Source organism: Caloenas nicobarica, chromosome 3 (assembly GCF_036013445.1).
Source record: "Caloenas nicobarica isolate bCalNic1 chromosome 3, bCalNic1.hap1, whole genome shotgun sequence".
Lineage (NCBI taxonomy): Eukaryota > Metazoa > Chordata > Aves > Columbiformes > Columbidae > Caloenas > Caloenas nicobarica.
The window spans coordinates 86467105-86486376 of NC_088247.1; the positions used below are offsets into that span (position 1 = coordinate 86467105).

At 37.1% G+C, this 19272-nt stretch overlaps 1 protein-coding gene across 2 annotated transcripts; it reads right to left on the bottom strand.

The window, feature by feature from the left end:
* Positions 1–635: 635 nt before the first annotated feature.
* EIF2AK2 (eukaryotic translation initiation factor 2 alpha kinase 2) lies at positions 636–19152 on the bottom strand. Of its 2 annotated transcripts, XM_065631108.1 has the most exons (16): positions 19033–19152; positions 18532–18658; positions 15371–15479; positions 14044–14210; positions 13114–13240; positions 11377–11459; positions 10337–10421; positions 9843–9877; positions 9512–9643; positions 8967–9086; positions 7587–7754; positions 5831–6023; positions 3581–3706; positions 2923–3018; positions 839–901; positions 636–755 (listed from the first exon to the last, which is right to left on the bottom strand). In XM_065631108.1, the coding sequence occupies exons 2-16, from the start codon at positions 18633–18635 to the stop codon at positions 636–638; spliced, it is 1728 nt and encodes a 575-aa protein (XP_065487180.1). In that variant the 5' UTR covers positions 18636–18658; positions 19033–19152. The 2 variants fall into 2 exon arrangements, with proteins under 2 accessions (XP_065487180.1, XP_065487181.1); XM_065631109.1 differs by lacking the exon at positions 8967–9086.
* Positions 19153–19272: the final 120 nt, after the last annotated feature.

Genomic DNA, 19272 nt, shown 5'->3' on the forward strand with positions numbered 1-19272 from the left:
TTATTTAGCAACATATACTTGCAGCAGATCAACAATAATTTCTATAAGAATATAAAAAATTACTATGCATTCATAGTATTCCTTTTAACCAAGCACCCACTTTTAACCCATTTAACATTTCAGAAAAATCATACAGTACTTTACTACACGTAGTGCATATTTTATCTCTGCTCATTTGCCTTTATGGAGTTATGTGGGCTCCACAGCAATGAATAGTTTTACAAGATACAGCTCAAAGACAAGAATCTGAAGACTAATGTGCCTGTCTTCTCCCCCTGCTCCCCACCACCACACACACAATTCTTCCAGTCCAGTCAAGCTGGAACTCTTCAAAGTATATAACCAAAGAGTAACAGGCAAACTGCTGTTACCTTTTTTGGGGATGACAGTAAGGCCATCAGAGGAATTCAGTACACTTGTTACAGTTAAGGCATGCCTCAATATTACAATAAGGGATTAAAAAGTAGCAGCATGGGAGAGAATCTTTAAGGTGCGCTCTCAGCACAGGATTTCAAGTTGTTATTACTGAGGAAACTGGAGAATTTTGCTATATTAAGGAACTTAAGTGTTCCTTTCAGGAAAAAAAAAAACAAACAAAATCCTACAGTTTTCAAAATGCCCTTTTAAAAAGGCGTTTAATAACTATGAATTTTAAGTGAATTGCCTGTATCAACAGACTCAAAAAGTTCAAGTATTTTAGATGCGGAGTGTCTTTCTTCAGGGTGTTTTGAAAGCATCTTTTTGATTAGGGGTGCCTGCAAAAGAGAAATTAAATATTAATACATTCTTTTTTTATGAGTAAATAAACAAACTGAAATAATGTATTAAAATCCCATACCGCAGTTGGAAATTGGTTGGTGAAGCTCTCTGGAAGTTTACCTTCTCTGATATTAGACCATATCTGAAATTCATAAAAGGTAACAGTTTCAGTGTGTTTGCATAGATTATATCTTGCTTTTCCCCTTATGACCCATATAACTTACTGAAGTAATTAATGAAAATACAAATCTACAAAAAAGGTAAGGCTTCAAAAAGAAACTCTGAACAGTTTGAAAGGGTTTTTTTCCATTTAGTTGTACTTTGTGTTGTTTTTATGGTCTTTTCATCAGCTGTTGTCCCTTTCTAAGCTGAAAAGCATTACACTCTACAATGATGTGTGTGTTTCAGCAATCCTCTCTGTTTCAGAAGCATTATCCTTCTTTCCTTAATTTAAAAGTAGTGGTTTTATATCCTCTAACCACATTAAAAAAATGCAAGATAACTTAATTTCCTACTTTGAATGTTACTATTTGCAAGCCAAGCAGGTGTGCTTCCTCCCTTGTACCTTGTTCACTACCACATGCTTATTTCTGTGTCACTGCAGAAAATGCTACATGAAGTTCAAAGCAGCTAACATGTAGAGGATTCTAATTATGTTTCAGAAACTGTTTCTGTGTAACAAGTACTTTTTTCGCATGATGTAGCTTTCTGGGTAAACAGAGCAGTCCACATCATTCATTCTGCTGTTAACTAGTGTAATGTGTGCCTGAAGAAGATGACAGTCATATTCTTGCACACTTACCTATGCATACTGAATCATTAGCTAGTCTTACAGATGCTATAGCCTGGCTTAGCAAGCTCTTACAACCAGTATTCAGTAAAACAACAGCTCCTATGAACTTCAAGCATTTTCCGTACTCTTCAGCTTTAGGCCTGTGCCCCCATCTGCTGGTGATCATTAGCTGAACTAGCTCTTAATTATCAACTTCGCTTTTGCACGATGTTGTTTCAGCAGGGCTTGCCAGCACCATACAACAGAGTTTATCATGCTCCATTAAGCAAAATTATTTCTTTAAGTTGGTAGAGCAGCTGAAGACCATCCTAGGACTCTCCATCCATATCACTTTCCCACCTGCCTACAGGCGCAAGGTTTTTATGCTTTAAGGCAACAAGACTAAATAATTGGTCTTTCCCTTTTGACTGTAAGCACAGTGGGACTGTGGACACATTTACACCATCAGCTGTGAGCAGGAACAAGATGGACTCAGAATCATTTAAGTTGGAAAAGACCTTAAGATCATTGAGTCCAACAGTTAACACTGCCAAGATTTTAGGTTATGTCTTAGAAAATACTGCAAGGTAGCTAAACAGACCCAGGTTAACACTGCAATTGGAGCAGACACCTTGGTATGGTTTTCTCATTGGCAAATGGCCAAGCCAACAGCATTCAAGAGCTTCTGGGTCCAACCACATACATAGACCTTACAGTTACTTTAGACAAGGTACTCAGCAGCTACATCGCTGTCCTAGAAATAAACAGGTTTGAGCATACAAGCAGTTACACTAATAACGTGCGAAGTACCAAGAAAAAAATTCAAAAGACGTATATAAGATAACTTTTCCAAAAAGACGTAATGCTGGTTTTCCTTTTGAGGTAACATCTTTTTCAATGAAAGCCACATACACCAAATCAATTTTGTTTTCATTTTGGAAAATGGCAAGTGTTTTGGCTTGATAGAAACTTTATTCTTGCTCCACTGTGCAGTGAAGACAAAAGTGTGGTAGAGACAAAACTTGCCTATTCATAATTTTTAGTTTGTAAAATTAGAAAAATATTACCTTCAAATTCTCTGATCAAACAAAAAGATTTCTCAGAAACTTGAAATCTTTTTTGCTTGACATCATTCTTTAGCATGCTGAGGCTTTAATATGTGTGTCAATAGGACATATGTGAAATAAAACCAGTAATATTTCTTCACTTCAGTTATTACATTTCAACAGAGGTGTGAGGACTTACAGGCCTTACATAAATGAATCAAGGGGAAATGTAAAGAGATAGTACTCCAGATATACGGATTCCTTCTGGCATGCAATCAGCACGGGATACCAGCAGCAAGGCAAAACAACAACACTTTTTTATTTTTTAATTTAAAGATTACATACCTTAGATCTCTCATGACGACTGATTGCCGAAAGAATTTCAAACCAAATTAATCCCAGTGCATAAATATCTACTTCCTTTCCATATGTGTGCCCAAACTACAAAGATTAGAACAAGAACAATATAGGTGTCAAATTCAACTGGATGGCACTTCTTAAAGCAAAATTTGAAGTCATTAGAAATTTCCACCCCAAGGCTACAGGACTGGCCCTACTTGATCTTCTTACTAGTTGTTAACTCTTTCTGCTACAGACCTATTAAACAGTGACTATTATGTCACATTAAACACACACTGAAATTAAGACTCCTACAGACCTATACAGATAAGGCACACCAATATCTCTCTGTCACAAATAATGAAACAAATAGAAGGACCCGAACGCCAATTAATAGAGGTCCTAAATTGAAACTGAAATAAATGGCTGGCAGCTTTGTTTCGCAAGAACTTTCCTTACAGCACACAGTGTCAGACCCTGTAGGTTAGCACAGCAAAATAATATCAGCACACTTGCCAACAGCTTTCTCCAGAATACAGTTATCCTTGTATACAGTCATACCAGGGAACTTTAGGCAACTTGGTTTAGTACTGAGTTTAGAATCCACTGCTGAGTTTCTAGTGCAAATCTAGCTACAGAGACACTGATATAGCAGGATAATTACCTGTTCTGGTGCCATATATGGTTTTGTTCCCCTGTTCTCAGTCAGAGTTTCAGATGCCTGAGAAGTCACAAGACCGAAGTCACCTATTTTTATTTTATCTTCATGTGATATGAATATATTCTGAGGCTATATATATATTAAAAAAAAAAAAAAAATCACTGTATGACCAAGGTTTATCATCAAGCATAATCAGCCGCAGAAGTGCTCCCCATAAAATTTGGTGATTGTTCACAGAAATTAGCATCAAGAAACTGATGGGGTGGGAAACAGAAAAAAAACCCATTCCATTAATTTTTAAAAACAGAAACTAAATTTAATTTAGTGCATGGCACAGTAACGGCAACTTTTTTTTTTCACTAGCTCAGTCATAGCCATATCACACTTTAATGCTCTTCAAATACGTTGTGTATATAACATTTCAAGTCCAGAAGTGCTTTTTAGGCTTCAATCCTAGCCCTGGGATTTGGTACACTTGGGCAAAGCGTTTAAGTGCACATGGAATTCCACTCAAATTATAGTTTCTCCTAGGCGCAGCAGGATTATCTGTACTAAGTCAATTGCAGAGTTAGGGCTTACTACAGGCATCTCAGTATCACTTTTAAGTTTCCATGGAACTTCCCATTTTTAAATTCAACAAAGTCATAAGCAACTAAAAATAGAATTGTATATGCTTGAAGAAGATAAAGAAACTGCATTTCTGGATGTTATTAAAACAAAACCAAATAGCCTGATGCCATCTTCTACTCAAAGAAGCTCTAGTACCTTGTAAGGCCAGGAAAGACTTCATATTTAACAGGAAGAGATGTTTGTGTCGAGAATGCCTAATGCAGGTCTTTTGTTTAACTTTGGCCGTTTCCACACACACTTAATACAGTACCTATACCTGATTATACTATTTGAAGACTCCTTTCATACAAAGCACAAATGAGATTCAGCTCAGCTTGAACCTATCTTGCAGCTTTGATTTTGGGACATGGAGATCTCAGATGGCCAGGCATCTAAGTTGACAGCAGATCAAAATGGGGAGAAAAGTTCCTAAATTCAAATGCAGACAGACAAGTTAGCAATAGGATTTGGAAGCAGGTTACAACCAGATGCCATGGAAAAGCAACTGGTGCAGCAGATTCATAGGAATAGGGAAAAGTAGGGGATTGATCTGAGATGAAAATAAAGTAGAACTGAAGGAGTAAGAAAATACAAAGCACAGAGAGGGAAGAGCTAAAAATTAATGGGTGAGGAGAGGAGGCACTTATAAGGCCTCTTTTTCCCAGGCATCTAGGGAAAATAACAAATGTATATTTGTGGTTCATCACAGTATTGTAGCAATAAGCCTGATAGAAAAGGTCTAGAAGATATGAATGTGTCTGTCCATGAGAAGATTCTGCAAGTGAGCAGTGAACATGATCTAGAACTACAACGTGAATGCAAAATGCAAAATGGCTCAAGAAGTCCAGAAACTTCAGGTTACTTTAAGTCTTGAGAGGAAGGAAATATGCATCAAGGACAGCATCACTCTATCATCTCTCAACTCCAGTACTCCCTAGGTGTTTGGAATTAGCCACTATACAAGGAGAACAGCATCCTAGATCAACATTTAATGTGACCCACTGCAGACATTTTTAGGAACACTACCACACTAATGACTTTTTCACAAAGTGAGTGACATTACAGCTGGCATATGAAGCCCTGAAAACTTCAAACTTTGTCTTTTATAATCTTTATATTGAAATATTTTTTTTCCATGATTGTGCACTTGTAGAGACTGAAATTCTGTCCAACAAAGTAGCATTCAAATATTTGTATGCATACATGGCACAAGAGCAACTAGCACATGTTGTTACAAAACATAGCATATGTTAGGATGGATAAGCTACCCCTTTACGATATGGCAAGAACAAACTTCCTAGGCTCAACTTGTCACTTGAATTCTTTTAATTAATTTATCAAGTACATTCTTTTTCCAATAGGCAGTCTTGTGACCCAGTAGCACAGACTGAAAATGCCTGTTAACTGATGACTACTCATTTTTTTAACTACTGCATTCTGAGATTCTCCAGTTTACCTTCTGATTTTAGGATGAAGTCCCGCCAGTTGCTGAAAAAAAATTAATCACTAGCCATGTCAGAAGAGGCACATTACTAGGCTACATAATAATAGACTAAACAAAGACTAGAAAAATGTAACATTTTCTGAAATTCCAATAAGTACTATTTTTATCTAATTTTTATTTAAATTGCCTATCCTACTTACCTTGAGGTCTCGATGAATTAACCCTTCAGAATGAATATATTTCACTCCTTTCAGTATTTGTAAAAATTTGGTTTTTGCCATCTTGTGATACTCTTTGTCTTGTCTATGCTTTGTAATCCAGTTTTCCAATGGCCCTTTTTCACAAAAGTCCATTTGGATGAAAAGACAGAGAATTTCTTTGTCTGACTTCTGCCTGCAAAAGAAAATTGTATACCATATTGAAATTGGCAAGATGCAATTCCTCGCAAGTCATCAATGATTCTCAGGTTCTTCTTCTTTAAAAAAATCTTTTTCTTTAATTATTATTATTTTTTGAGTTCCCCAAAACAAAGTCTGCAAGTCCCTTGACTTTAAAAATGTTTTGCTTGCTTCCTTGTTCACACTGAAATTTTTCAAGTGCCCAAATTCTGCTCCCATCATACCTAGAGGCATGTCCTATACAGGAAAAAATAGCACTGTCCTTGGCTCCCGTTTTGTCCTTTAGGAGCTGCTGCAAGTTCCTGGCAGGTATTCTCTATTCTGCTCAACAAATACAGCACTAGCCTTCCTTTCCTACCCAGAATGATCACGTTTTCAAACTCGGTCCCTTCGAGAAGGTAGTGCGGTGACCATCTCTGACATCAGTCTGTGAGTTAGAGAAACCCTTCCGAGAGCTGGAAATCTAGATGGAATGTGTTCACCAACCTGACAGGCTCATACTTTCCAGAAGAGTTCCCTCTCCACCAGCCCACAGGACAGGCTGAGGCTGGAGATGGTGATGGGAAGGCCAATATGAAGAGGAGGCGACACCACTTTTTCCTACATGCACTGTGTGATCTGCGTGCCCTGGAATAAAGTCACCTGAGGCACTGAAAGAACAGCCATTAAGTGGCTGCAGCTCTCTGTAGCCTTGAGGTCATGAGCTTTGAGGAGCTTTTTTACTGTCCTTTACCCTATAACCGTTCAATCCAAAACGCATAACTGATATTGGAACTCCAACATGTTAACAGTTGGATTTTGACACAAGACTTTCTTTTCCCCCATTTTATTGCTTGTTCACTGAGCACACTGGACAGATACCATGCTAACTGCAATTCTGAATCCATCAGTTTTTTATGGCTCTCGGTAAGTGTGGCAACCTATCCAAAGGGTATGAATTTACAGCTAGTGAAAAAAACTTACCACAGAAGCTTTGAAAAGTTAATAACCTAACTTATGAGTAAAACTCTCACCACTGTCTTCCCAGGAGTCTTAATGTTGAAAGACCACCTCTAAATGAAAAAGCATTTAACTTTGTGTTTCTGTTCTCAACATCCAAAACTGTTTCAGGCATCATGGTTAAAATGCTAACGTAGAGAAATAGTTAAATCTGTGAGAGCTACTGGCTGAGCAGTACTTATTAAAAAAAGGAAACTCTCAATCAGGAATTTGGCAGCTATCTGCCAGGCAATTCTTTAGTTTCTGTTGTTAATTCTAGCCCCAAATTTTGAGTTCTGCAATCTTACACTCCTCTATAGATTCAGCAAGTTCTGTATATTAAGAGAGGGAAGAAAGCTAAAATTATGTAATGTATCTTATTCATCAAGAAGATCTAAATATACATGATTATATATGACCTGCTGCTGAAAAGTATTGTGCCTTTTTTCCTAACAGTATATGTGTGTATGCATTTATATTTATATAATGTTTTATAACCAACAATCAGCCTTTCTTTTTACAACACAAAATCCACTATGGCAAACAAGTTTGTGAGTGCCAGCTACTATCTTGTAGTTACCTGGAGTCTAGAAAAATTGCACAGCTGTGTGCAGAGTCTGGCTGAGTTACAGAGTCGTATCCAGAATCTGGTGAAGTTACATGGTCGTTTCCTTTCCAACAAGAATGATACCGCACTATGTTTTCATGGTCAAGTCTTGCAAGTTCTTTTACTTCACGCCTCACATCTCTATTTGGAAGAGGTAAAAGAAAGGAAAAGAGAAAAAATGAATGGCATTTCCCTATAAAAATGTAATACTAACTTAAATTAAAGACATAATATCAAGTAGCAGTATCCAGATAGTTTTACATTAATTTAGAAAAAGAACATAATATTCTCCTTCATACAAGTTCAAAACTGAAGTTACAAATTCTGTGGGTTTTCTGTCATCTGCTCAGTTATTCAAAGTGAAAAAACATTTTAACCATATTAGAAATGAAAGCCACACTCAAAAAAGGCCAAAAAGAGCAGACATTTGCAATGCATAATTACATTACATGGCCAAACACAATGTAGCAAACACCCATGTTTTCATTTTACCTCTATAAAGTTTGTTTACATATACAGAAGTCAGTGTAAATACTTATGAAGAACTGTTACTAAATTTGGCCTGCACTTCTTTGTCTTTATATAAAGAATCAGTAGAATGTTTTTAGTATAGTTCTCAGGATTGCAATATAAATGAAAATAACATATATTTGTGAAAAAACACAAGAATTTGAAGGGCAGTTACACAATGTAAGGGACAAGAACCTCAAAAAACTTGAAACTTTTCAAATAGATTACCTAGAAGAAATTCAAGTTTTTTAGCAGCTGATAAAAATACTCCACTAGGTGCTGGTTACAGAAAATTACTTCCAAAAAAAAAAAAAAATCATCATTCTCTGTTCAGATTTATAAAGGACAAGTAACACTGTGAGAATAATGGCTATATGATTCACATACAAAGCATTTGCCAATTACAAACCACAAAATATATGTTTCATTTTTCTCTATTTTCCCTAATTATAGTGATTATGCATTACTGATACGTAAATTTTCAATGTAACCGGTCAAAAGCAACAGTGCTGCTTTCAATGTTTTATTAATCAGCAAGTTTTCTTCAAACACATTTTGCAATATTAATAACCAGAGCACTAGTGTATTCAGGAAAAGTAGAACTTAAAAAAAAAATCTACCTTTTTACAGTTGCATCTGAAATTATTGCAGTACGTGCAAAAATTAACGAAGTTGCCTGCCATTTTCAACTTTACTTAAAAATAAAACAGTTTACTAGAAAGAATGGACAATTAATAATGAAAATTGCTTAAATACTCGTAGGATTATTAAAGAGACAAACCAAAGTACTAAAATCTTGATTAAGGTTGCCCTAAAATACAGAAGTAAACGTTCAGTACATACTTTGTGAAGCGAACACGTTTGACTGCATAGGTTCTCTCATCAAGTTTTGATGTGGCTTTGAAAACATTCCCAAAACCACCTTCACCAACAGGCTCTATATTTTTAAAATCCTCAAGAAATCTTAATTAAAAAAAAAGGGGGAGAAAGATAAATTAAGTATACTCACCATTATTTTACAAGATATAAAAATGATCCTGACAGATCTAACACATCTGCTGAAATACTATTCTACAGGGATCACTCAACATCTATACAGGTCTAAATCATAGTCTTGTAGATTAAAAAACCAAGGAAAACTGACCCTTGAAAGCCTGTAGGGTAATTACTCTCACATCTTCACACAAATGACTTTTGGTTGTAAGCATTAAATATCATTGCATGTCTGTTACTATACTGTATTTGAAATTTCCAGGAAAAAAAAAAACACCAATTTTCTTTGAAAGCTATTCTTACAGCAGTATTTCCTAATATAAATAAACACATCTAGACTACTACATACTGTAATTGCCATACAGGTCTTATTAAAACAAAAAAATCCTTCTTACCTTTTATTCACAGTGTATGGACTTTCATTCTCACAGGTATTTGCATCCAAATCTGCCCAACTTTCATCTGAATCTGACATCCTTTTTGCGTCTTCCTTGTCTCTTGCATTATCAAAATTAGCTGCCAATTTTCTTTAACAAGAATAAAAGCAAAACTTAAGATGAGCCGTTTATCTAATATGAGAGAGGAAAGGGAGAGAAGGAGAAGGACAGAAAGAGAGGGAGAGGAGAGGTACCTCCCAATACTGGCATTTCTTTGCTAGATATGGAAAAACTAAAGTGATTTACAATATAGTTTATGGGAGATAGCAACCTAGAAATAAATACATACCTTTTGGGTTTCACGGCAGAACTTTGTGCATTTCTCTATATGAAAAAGAGGAAAAAAAACCTAACTGAGATATCTTGAATATTTTCACTATACTTAGTTTAAAATGTGTCTGATAATGTATCTAGGAATTGTCTGTAAATGTGTTCATACCTAATATAAAAAATGTAATAAAAATGAAGCCATATCTTAGCTTAGAATTTTTCACATATGCTATGTGTGACATCATCATTCTTCCCACAGGAAAACAATCTTAGTTTGATCCCCTTTCTTGGGAGTACTGCCCACTTGGTCAACAGTACATAAATTGGGTCCACAGTCCAGAAGTAAATGAATAATGATTAACAGTAGAAAGTATTGAATGGTCTTAGGAAAAATGCACGTGTTTTCTAGTGATTAGTGGATAAAGGAACAAACTGATGCTACACTCTGACAAGAAGCTTGGTCTGTTCAGGGTCTAAAATGTACTTATGTGGAAGACTGTTTTCATACTATACCTGAGAAGGTGAAGGCTTTTCACGTACTGCCATGTCATTCATTTTTTCTCCTAATTTTGGAGCTGAGTCTTCAAAGCAAATACTGCTGTTATTGAAAAATAATGGACTAGTTTTAGGTGAAAGTAACACAATCATAAATAAAATGATAGCCACAAGAAAAGAAGAAACATAAAAAGGACACAATTTTTAAGAGCAAAACCTGAAAAAGCATTAACAATCATGACTGATTTAAACTACAAACCTTTATTCTGGAAAGCTAATAAAACAATAACATTTTGTAATATACTCTTCAATTTCAATGATCTGACATCATTATATCTAGATATCTGTATAATATATATTTTACTATATCCTGTAATTAAATAGCTTAAATCCTGAGGTTTATCTCAAGGCAGTGCAGCCGTGTCTAGCATTGTACTTATCAGCTTGCTTTACAATCACACAAAGAATATAAAAGAAGTGGTAGTGGCACTACAGTCAAATTAACTGCTGGACACAAATTAACTGATTTGACCTCAGGTTCCCAAATCACAAGTGAAATTTTATGCATGTTCATTTTCTTTCACTAAGCAAATTTTCCCTTTGGTGGAAATGGTGATTTATGGAGAATGAAAAAGGAGTAAAAAAAAAAAGGGGGGGAGAGAAGAAAGCAGAATGTGGAAGTACTAAAGTTGAATTATACTGAGTTCACAAGAGTGTCACAATAGAAAAACTAGTGTTAAAAATGGCATGAAATAATGCTGTCAAATGAGGTAAGTTATTCCGTTTACATTACAGTAAAAATGATTCTGAAAGAACTACTCATGGCTAAATATAAATATATCAGAAAACTCTAAAATTATTATAAGCTAACCTATAAGGACTCAAAATTGCACAAGTACCACAAATTTTGCTGTGAAGTCTAAGAAATATAAACTCAAATTAAATGGCTTTATACTGAAATAAAGAAATTATGATGATTTTATTTAGAATTAGATGACATGACCCTCTAAGATTAGTAAATACATGTTTTTATCACATTAGCAGTGAACTCAACTTACTCTGAGTCAGACTGAGTTGCCACTCGAGAGGAATTACTATGTTTGGTCAATGTAGAATTGCTGTCAGATTTTTCACTTCTAAACTGAAAACCAAAACAAAACAAAAAACCCAAACAAGAATAGTTAACAAAATCACATAAAAAAACCCATAGTGCAAAAGATGCCATTCAAAGGAAAATTACAAGGTCATAAGTGGAAGCACTGAACATTCAAAGCCCTGCAGAATAAAAGCATCTGCCTGGCTCCCACCCGGAGGAGTGAAACATAGGGCCCTGTCACAAGTGAGCATTTTCCCACTCATATTGAGACTATATAGACATATTTGCAGAAGTAGAGTCTGGGAACTATTAAAAAATCAGGATAAGAGTAACAGTTATTAAAAGCAAATGTTTTCGTTGTTTACTACATAGGCAATTGTCTGTGTGGAAAACAAGATATATGTAAGCTTTGGTATATGTAATAAGCAGAGCTGAAAATCTGAGTCTGTACAAAAAGACATTCAATGTCTTCAGTGTGAAAAACCTGCAAATCCCAGATTACTAAAACTAAATTACTAAAAAATTAATCCTGAATACTTAGTATAGGTTCTTTCCTTTTTTTTTTCCCCTCATGTCATAAGAGCATAAATGTAACATTAAAAACAACACCGAGAAATTGTTGCAGACCATAACCTGAAAAAAGTAAAAAAACTTAAGGGTTTATGTTTTAATGATAACCAACAAACAAATCCCATTTTTTTTAATTCAGGAGTACTGGGCCTTTACTATTTCTTGCTAGGTCCATTTTGTTTGTTACACAGACATCAAAGGGTATTGATAAAAATTAAAACCAAAACAAAACAACCCACCCCAAGTTTGGAATAATTACTACAGCGGTTCTGCTTGAGGTAGTAAATTTCAGGGTTTGATGAAAATGCAAAGACCCATGAGCTCGCAATGCAGAAAAATATTAAGGAAGGATTCCAGAGCTATAATAGGCCATTAATTACATGCTTAACTTAAAAAAAAAACCAATAAAATAAGCATTTAAAATTTACAGTAAACAGTCAACTAGTGAAAAAAGTACTTAAAGATTTCTTTCCTCCCCTTTACTTCTTTCCTTCCCTTTAAACTCCATTTCAGTTAGTTCATATGTACTGTTCTGTGTATTTCAGAAACAGGTTAGGATCACTGTTAGAATTCTGATAATTTTTTGCATGTATGGAAATATGATGGCCAATATGGAGACAACTGCTCTGCTCTCCAGAGGATGGTGTTAGCAACTGCTTCACCAGATTCTGCCTTGGAGCACCACAGAAGACAAGTCTTCTTGATTCTCACTCCTGCTCTTGCCTTTCTCACATTTCACAACAGATTTTTGATCCAGCAGAAGGCAGGAAGAGATTGATGTTCACAGCCAGTTAGCTCAACAACACAGGAGACAACCAGTATATTAGAGTAGTCAGGATTCAGAAATGTTTAATATATGTGCATCCTTGAATGACAATATATCAGATTATACCCTGAAATACACAGACATATCAACTGTGATATTTCCTTAATCCAGCAACTGAATATAGAACCACAACATAGATTTTGCCAACAGACTCATGTAGCCCAAACAACCCACCAAAATATGGATTGTTTCCTTTTTAAGTGGAATCCATGGAATATGCTTTTAAATACAATGAGGAAATCTGTTCAAAAATTAAAGATACAAGAATTAAGCTTCTGTCTTAAGGCTAAATTTAGCACATACTGTTACAGCGTCTTCCTTTTTTAGCTTCTCAAGTGCTTGTTTTGCAGCAGCTTGTTTTGCAGCAGCTATAGAATTTCCAGTGCCAGTTCCATACACAGACCCATTAATTGTACAGCTACAAGAAAACCTGTAAAATACAACAGGGAATTAAGTTTTATATCCCATATGTCAAGCCTTAATTAAATTATTTTAAACACTATAGTCAATTGACACTATAGTATGGAAAGCTGAAATATACATCTTCAGGACAATCTTTCCAATATACATTTAATCTAATTAATAATGGTAGATAACTAATTTGACATGCCTTCAAGACAACCAGTTTTCAGAGTGAGTATTTAGCACTTTTTAAGGTTGAACTCCTCAAAGCATCGTATCACATGCACCCACAATCACAAATGATCTGCAGTTTATGTTTTAAAATGGCTGATATTGCAGGGAAGCCATTATGAGTTTTCTAGCAGATATTGTCAAGAGTTAAAATATGCAGATATTCCTTGTCATCCCTCAGCTGTCATTAACTGGAACATTTCTACAACTCACTGACAGGAATACATTCAGAAGGGAACACAAACAGGCGCTCCTTGGCATTTGCTTCCTCAGAGTCTCCAAAATACATTCTGAGAGGTCCACAAAGGTGCCAGAGCTACAACCAGGATAACTGACAATTTGTCAACTCTGACTACCATTTTATCATCATGACATCTCCTCCCAGCTAAACAAACTCTGTCCTCTTAGCCTCTCTGCCTGTGTCCTATCCTCCAACTCCTTAACCACCTTAATGACCCTCCACTGGAGTCTCTCCAAACTACCTCCACATTTTTATTGTATTTCTAAAGATTCGTTTAAAACTACTCAGGATACCCAATGGTAGTGTTAGTAAAGACAAAGAAGTATTCAAAGCAAGTACAAAAACGAAGTACATCTTACATGGGAGCATGGGGCACTCCAGTAGAGTTTCTGTTACTATAACCAACTCTTTGCGATGTCTTTTGTGAATACGTATTCAGTAGGCTGACAAAGTCTTTGGCTTGTACGGGTGGTAAGGTCACTGGACTCGTTAATTTTGCAGCTTGCATATTGGAAGGACTCTCTGACTATAAAACAAGCAAAATAGGTAACTTAAAAACTTAAGCTTAATGAATAAACAGTACACAAGATCTAATGTAGCTGCAAGGTTTGTAAGCATTTCAAACTATTTTTAAGAAATCCCAAGTTTGTATTCACAGAGTCCCTTGTGGCAAAGGACAGCCATCCCAACCCAGAATTACTACACTTTGAATTCCCAAATAAATGTAAATCCAGTTTTTTGAGTATTGCACCAATGTCTTTAACAACCTATCACCATGTCTCCTCCCATCTCTTTTAAGAAAAGACAGGGAACAAGCTATGAAATGTCTCATTAAAAAAAAAGGTGAATGCTGCTTTCTGAATTTTCTCACAGCCTGACCAGAGCCAACAAAACAGATGGCAGCAAGGTGCTGCTGATGCTGCCGTTAGCAAGAGCTGCAAAAGCTCCAGTGCACATACAAGAGCAGAAAGCAGGACTTCTCAGCAGTGTCATGATTAGGCAGCGTTAATAATACATTAACAAACATGCAGCAATTTCATGGAGTAACGATGGCGACACAGTAAGAAGTATATGGAAAGATGGAAGGAAAGATTTCACTTAAAAGGTGCCTAAAAGCATTCAGAACCAAAAAGAAAGAATAGCTACGACAAAACACGTGGCAGAAAATGGAAGAGCAAAATTCAAACCTAGACTAAATCAAGGAGAATCAAGAGTATAAAATCAGCTATACCGCGAAGAGTATAATGACAAGGAAAGAAAGATGAATCAGATCAAGTGAAAGTAAGCAATTTTATGAGCAGAGTGGCAACAGGCACACTGAACAGTGCCTTTAAAATGTTTTGAAGACATCAAATTACTGAACAGTTGTGAAGATGGAAAAGGAACACTGTCCACTCTGCATATACCAAGGCAGCTTATACAAAGGCAAACACATTTCCTCATCATCCTGTAACAGCAGGGGAGGAAATTCTCTCAATATTACACACCAATCCTGCAGTAGAACAATAAGGAAAATCGTTCAGTGGTAAAAAGTAGAAAAGTATGCAATAAGACAGAACAAAGACAACTTAAATAATTAGAAATTCTTTCAAATTAAAGAAAACAATGGTATTTTATTGTTTACTTTTAGAAATTCAACTTCAAACTTTATTAGCAAAAAAAAAAAAAATCCTACAGTTTACTTACCTCAATCATTTCCCAGGTTACTCTTGCTGCTATTGCTCTTGCATCCTTCTTGTTTTTACCAGTGCCAGTACCATAATTTTCACCATTTATTTTAACCACAACTGTGAACCTGCAATGAAGGAAACTTTTCTAAAACATTGTCACATTTTGTCTCACATATACTCAATAACCTTCTCAGATTCAACTTCCTTTTTATTATCTACAAAGCACTATAATTTAGCTGTGGATGTATTTAAGTATTCATGTGGGGTTTTTTACATCTAACTCCTGATTATCATAAGTCTTTAGTAGAAACATTTTTAAATGTTTCCTCCCTAGTCACAAATGCATGTACTTTATTAGTTCTAACAGTATTTCTAAATGTCTAACTGCTTTTTAAAAGCAAAATTATTTAATTGTTTTAAAGCAAAAGAATGCATAAGGTCGGAATTGTTATAGGCAAAGTCAGGAAGCCCTGACACCAGGACACATCTCAGCACTGCAAAACTATATGGAAAGGAAAGATTAGCTAATCTTGATTTCATGGATCCAGACGTGACATTACACTCATCTTTGCTACACCACTACATGCGCTATTTAGTAAGTGCAAAAAAGTGTCTGGTGCTTCATAAGACATGAATTTAAAGTCAGTCACAAACAAACAAAACCCCTACAGTTCTGCCCTTCCCCACTCAACCACTGATCCCTTCCCCCTCTGTTGCACAACTGTGCACACACTGCTTCCCATACAACAACGCCATGAGTCAGAAGAGGGAATTGATGCAGCTCAGAACTGTCTGTATTGGGTGTGACTGGGATGGAATCAACCTTCTTCATGGCAGCTGGTATGGTGCTATGTTGTGGATTTGGGAGCAGAACAGTGTTGATAACACGACAATGTTTTACCTATAGCTGAGCACTGTTTGCACACCATCAAAGCCTTTTCTTTTTCCCCCCACTCTGCCCCCCAAGCAAGTAAGCTGCAGTTGTGAGAAGCTGGGAAGCGACACAGACAGAGCAGCTGGCCAGAGGGATACCCCATGCCATATGGCATCGCAGTCAGCAGTAAAAACTGGGGGAAGAAAGAAGAAGAGGCGACATCTGGGGTTATAATGTTTGTCTTCCCAAGTAACCATTACACACGATTCAGCCCCACTTTCCTGGAAATGGTCAAACATCTGCCTGCCTCTGGAAGTAGTGAGTGAATTCCTTGTTTTGCTTTGGTTGCACATACTGCTTTGCTTCACCTATTAAACTGTCTTCAGCTTGATCCACAAGTTTTTCTCCCTTTCACCCTTCCAATTCTCTCCCCAGTCCCACTGTAGGGAAGTGAGCAAGTGGCTGGCTGGGGGTTGAGCTGCCACCTAGGGTCAATCCACCACAGTGACCCCAAAACAAATGGTTGGTTTTCAGCCAAAATCAGTTCTTACCCAGATCCGACTGGTCCTGCAGCTGCAAAATCCCTAATGTTTCTGCTGCTGCCTTTGCACAAAAAGCAACAGAGGAGAAAACAACTAGATTTCTGCTTTTTGGAGCAGCACAGACTTGCATTAAGTTGAAGTGACCATTATTATAACCTCGCAGTACATCTGTACTTCAGATTGCAGCAGAGCAAGTTCACAGTAAACAAGACAGAGTCACACAAAGAAACAGTCAATGTATAGCACCATGAGTTTCTCTGTGGGACAATTTGTCTCGAACAGTGGAATGACTTCAGGAATTGATTTTTTTCATTATTCCAGCTTCACTCTCCCCTTTGATGAAACATTTGGGTGGAAAACAATGCAGATGCAGAATAGTGCTTCCAGTCATTGCATAAGCAAGCCTTAATGAGAGATCTTAAGGAGGTCAACAGTAGGACCAGGCACACCCCACTGTGCCACATTCTCGACACAAAAGCATATCAAGAAAAAGCATGAAAGATTGTTCTTTAGGAAAGTGTTTGTTACCCAAACCCTATCTAAGCGCTGAATACTACACACATTCAGCTATGACTCTGCATCCAAAACTTCCCATTTTATTTAAGCATCCTGGGAAAATCTGCTCTCTGAGTCTCAGTGACCCATGAAGTTCATTATTCAAGTTGAGAATTATCTGAATGAGTGTTACATAACTTGGTCTCACATGTACAGTCACGCTTATCCACCACGGACCCCAAGTTAATAAGCACTGCCCAGATTTGACAGTTTTAAGCACAACTGGTCTGGTTGTCCCCACACACTGCATTACCCCTGCGTTAGTCCCATGCCATCACTTTTGAAGCATGAAGATGTAGCTGTGTGACCACAGCTCTGACCATGACTGCAATAAGCTTTACTTTTTTGAATTACATGAGCTGCATGGTGAAAAAGAATTATGATAACTGACGAACATTTGAGGTCCAGATAATACTTATTTATTCATACTGGGACTATGGTCAGGTCTAATAATAAGTCAGCACAGATGGTGCTGGCTGGTAACATGGAAGACATTAAAAGAAACATACTGATTATTAGCATAAGGCTTGTCTTGATGCAAACTAGCAAAAGTTTAAAAAAAAAGTCACACAAGGAAACATCATAGATCTTGAGTATTTATGATTTCTGTCAAGGGCGGGGGGGAGGAAATCAGTGAAACACCATATTTGTGTTAAAAGAATAAAACATATTCCATCATGTGTAATTGTCTCTAAACGTAAAAGCAAAACAGCTTAAGCAAAAGATCCTTCTCTTGTAACAGATGTTCAAAAATTAACTACACATAAAACATGTTGGTACCAGATCATTTATATGCAAGCTTCATGCTTAGAAATTAATCACAATAATAAATCACAAATAATTTCCATGCTTTGTAAAACTAAATAAAAATCAAGGCACTTATGTTAGCATAAATCATAAACTGAAATTATGCTGCAACCCACCCCACCTCCTGAAAGGTTTTGTGGTGGATGCAGAACATACTTACAATATGGTTACCAGTAATACATGCATTGCTTTTGCTTTCCAAAAGAGAGCCATTGACTCTGAAATCAGTTTCTTCCCAAACTGTATGACATGACATCCTCACCACCCATCTGTGGTTTCAGCCAGCTCTCCTGCCACATATACACCTTCAGCAAATTAACTTTCATGATTGCAAGCTTTAGCCAGTTCTTTCGTTGCAGGAAGGGTCCTGATGTTTACTGACATGCATAGTGAACTTACTCAGGACAATGACTTGGGCCGGTACTCCAGTCATCAACATAACACAGTTTAAGTCCCCTCTTTAGACAGTAATTGTTTAACTTCTCCATATGCTCCCGTTCCATTTTGACAAAATCTCCAACAGGTTCTGCAAAGCAAAATTCAAAGATATGTCTGTGCCTCCAGGCATAGTATAGTGACAACCCCTAATCCTGGCAGAGCTCTGCTGTGATTTAAAATAGAAAACTGATGCCAATAGCACAAAGTTAACAGAAAACTGACTCTAATTTCTAATTCAAGTGGTTGATCTGCAACTGGTTTTGAAGACTCACTGCTTGGAATAACAGATTTAGAAAGCAAGAGCAGAGGATTTAGTGATTAGAGAAGACTTCTTAGCAGATTTTTTTGGCGGGAAACGGCCGAATCATTCACCGAATCCTGGGGGGGTGTGGGGGAGGGGGTTCAGCAACGTTTCTCCGGACAGATTCCTCCAGAGGAGAACCAAGAGGCATTTTAACATACCCTTTCAAACCGCGACGACTGTCAGGCTCAGTCACACGCACCGAAAATGAATCCGGGCTCCCGTTGGCGGCGCGGCCGGTGAGTGCGGGCAGCCTGCCTCGGCGGGACCGGACGCGCCACCTGCCCTCCCGCCGTTACCTCCGAGCTGCGGCAGACGCGCCGGGGCCCCCAGGAGCTCCAGCAGCCGCAGCTGCACGGCGGCACAGGAGCGGAATAGGAGTGGCACCGGAGCGGGGCGGG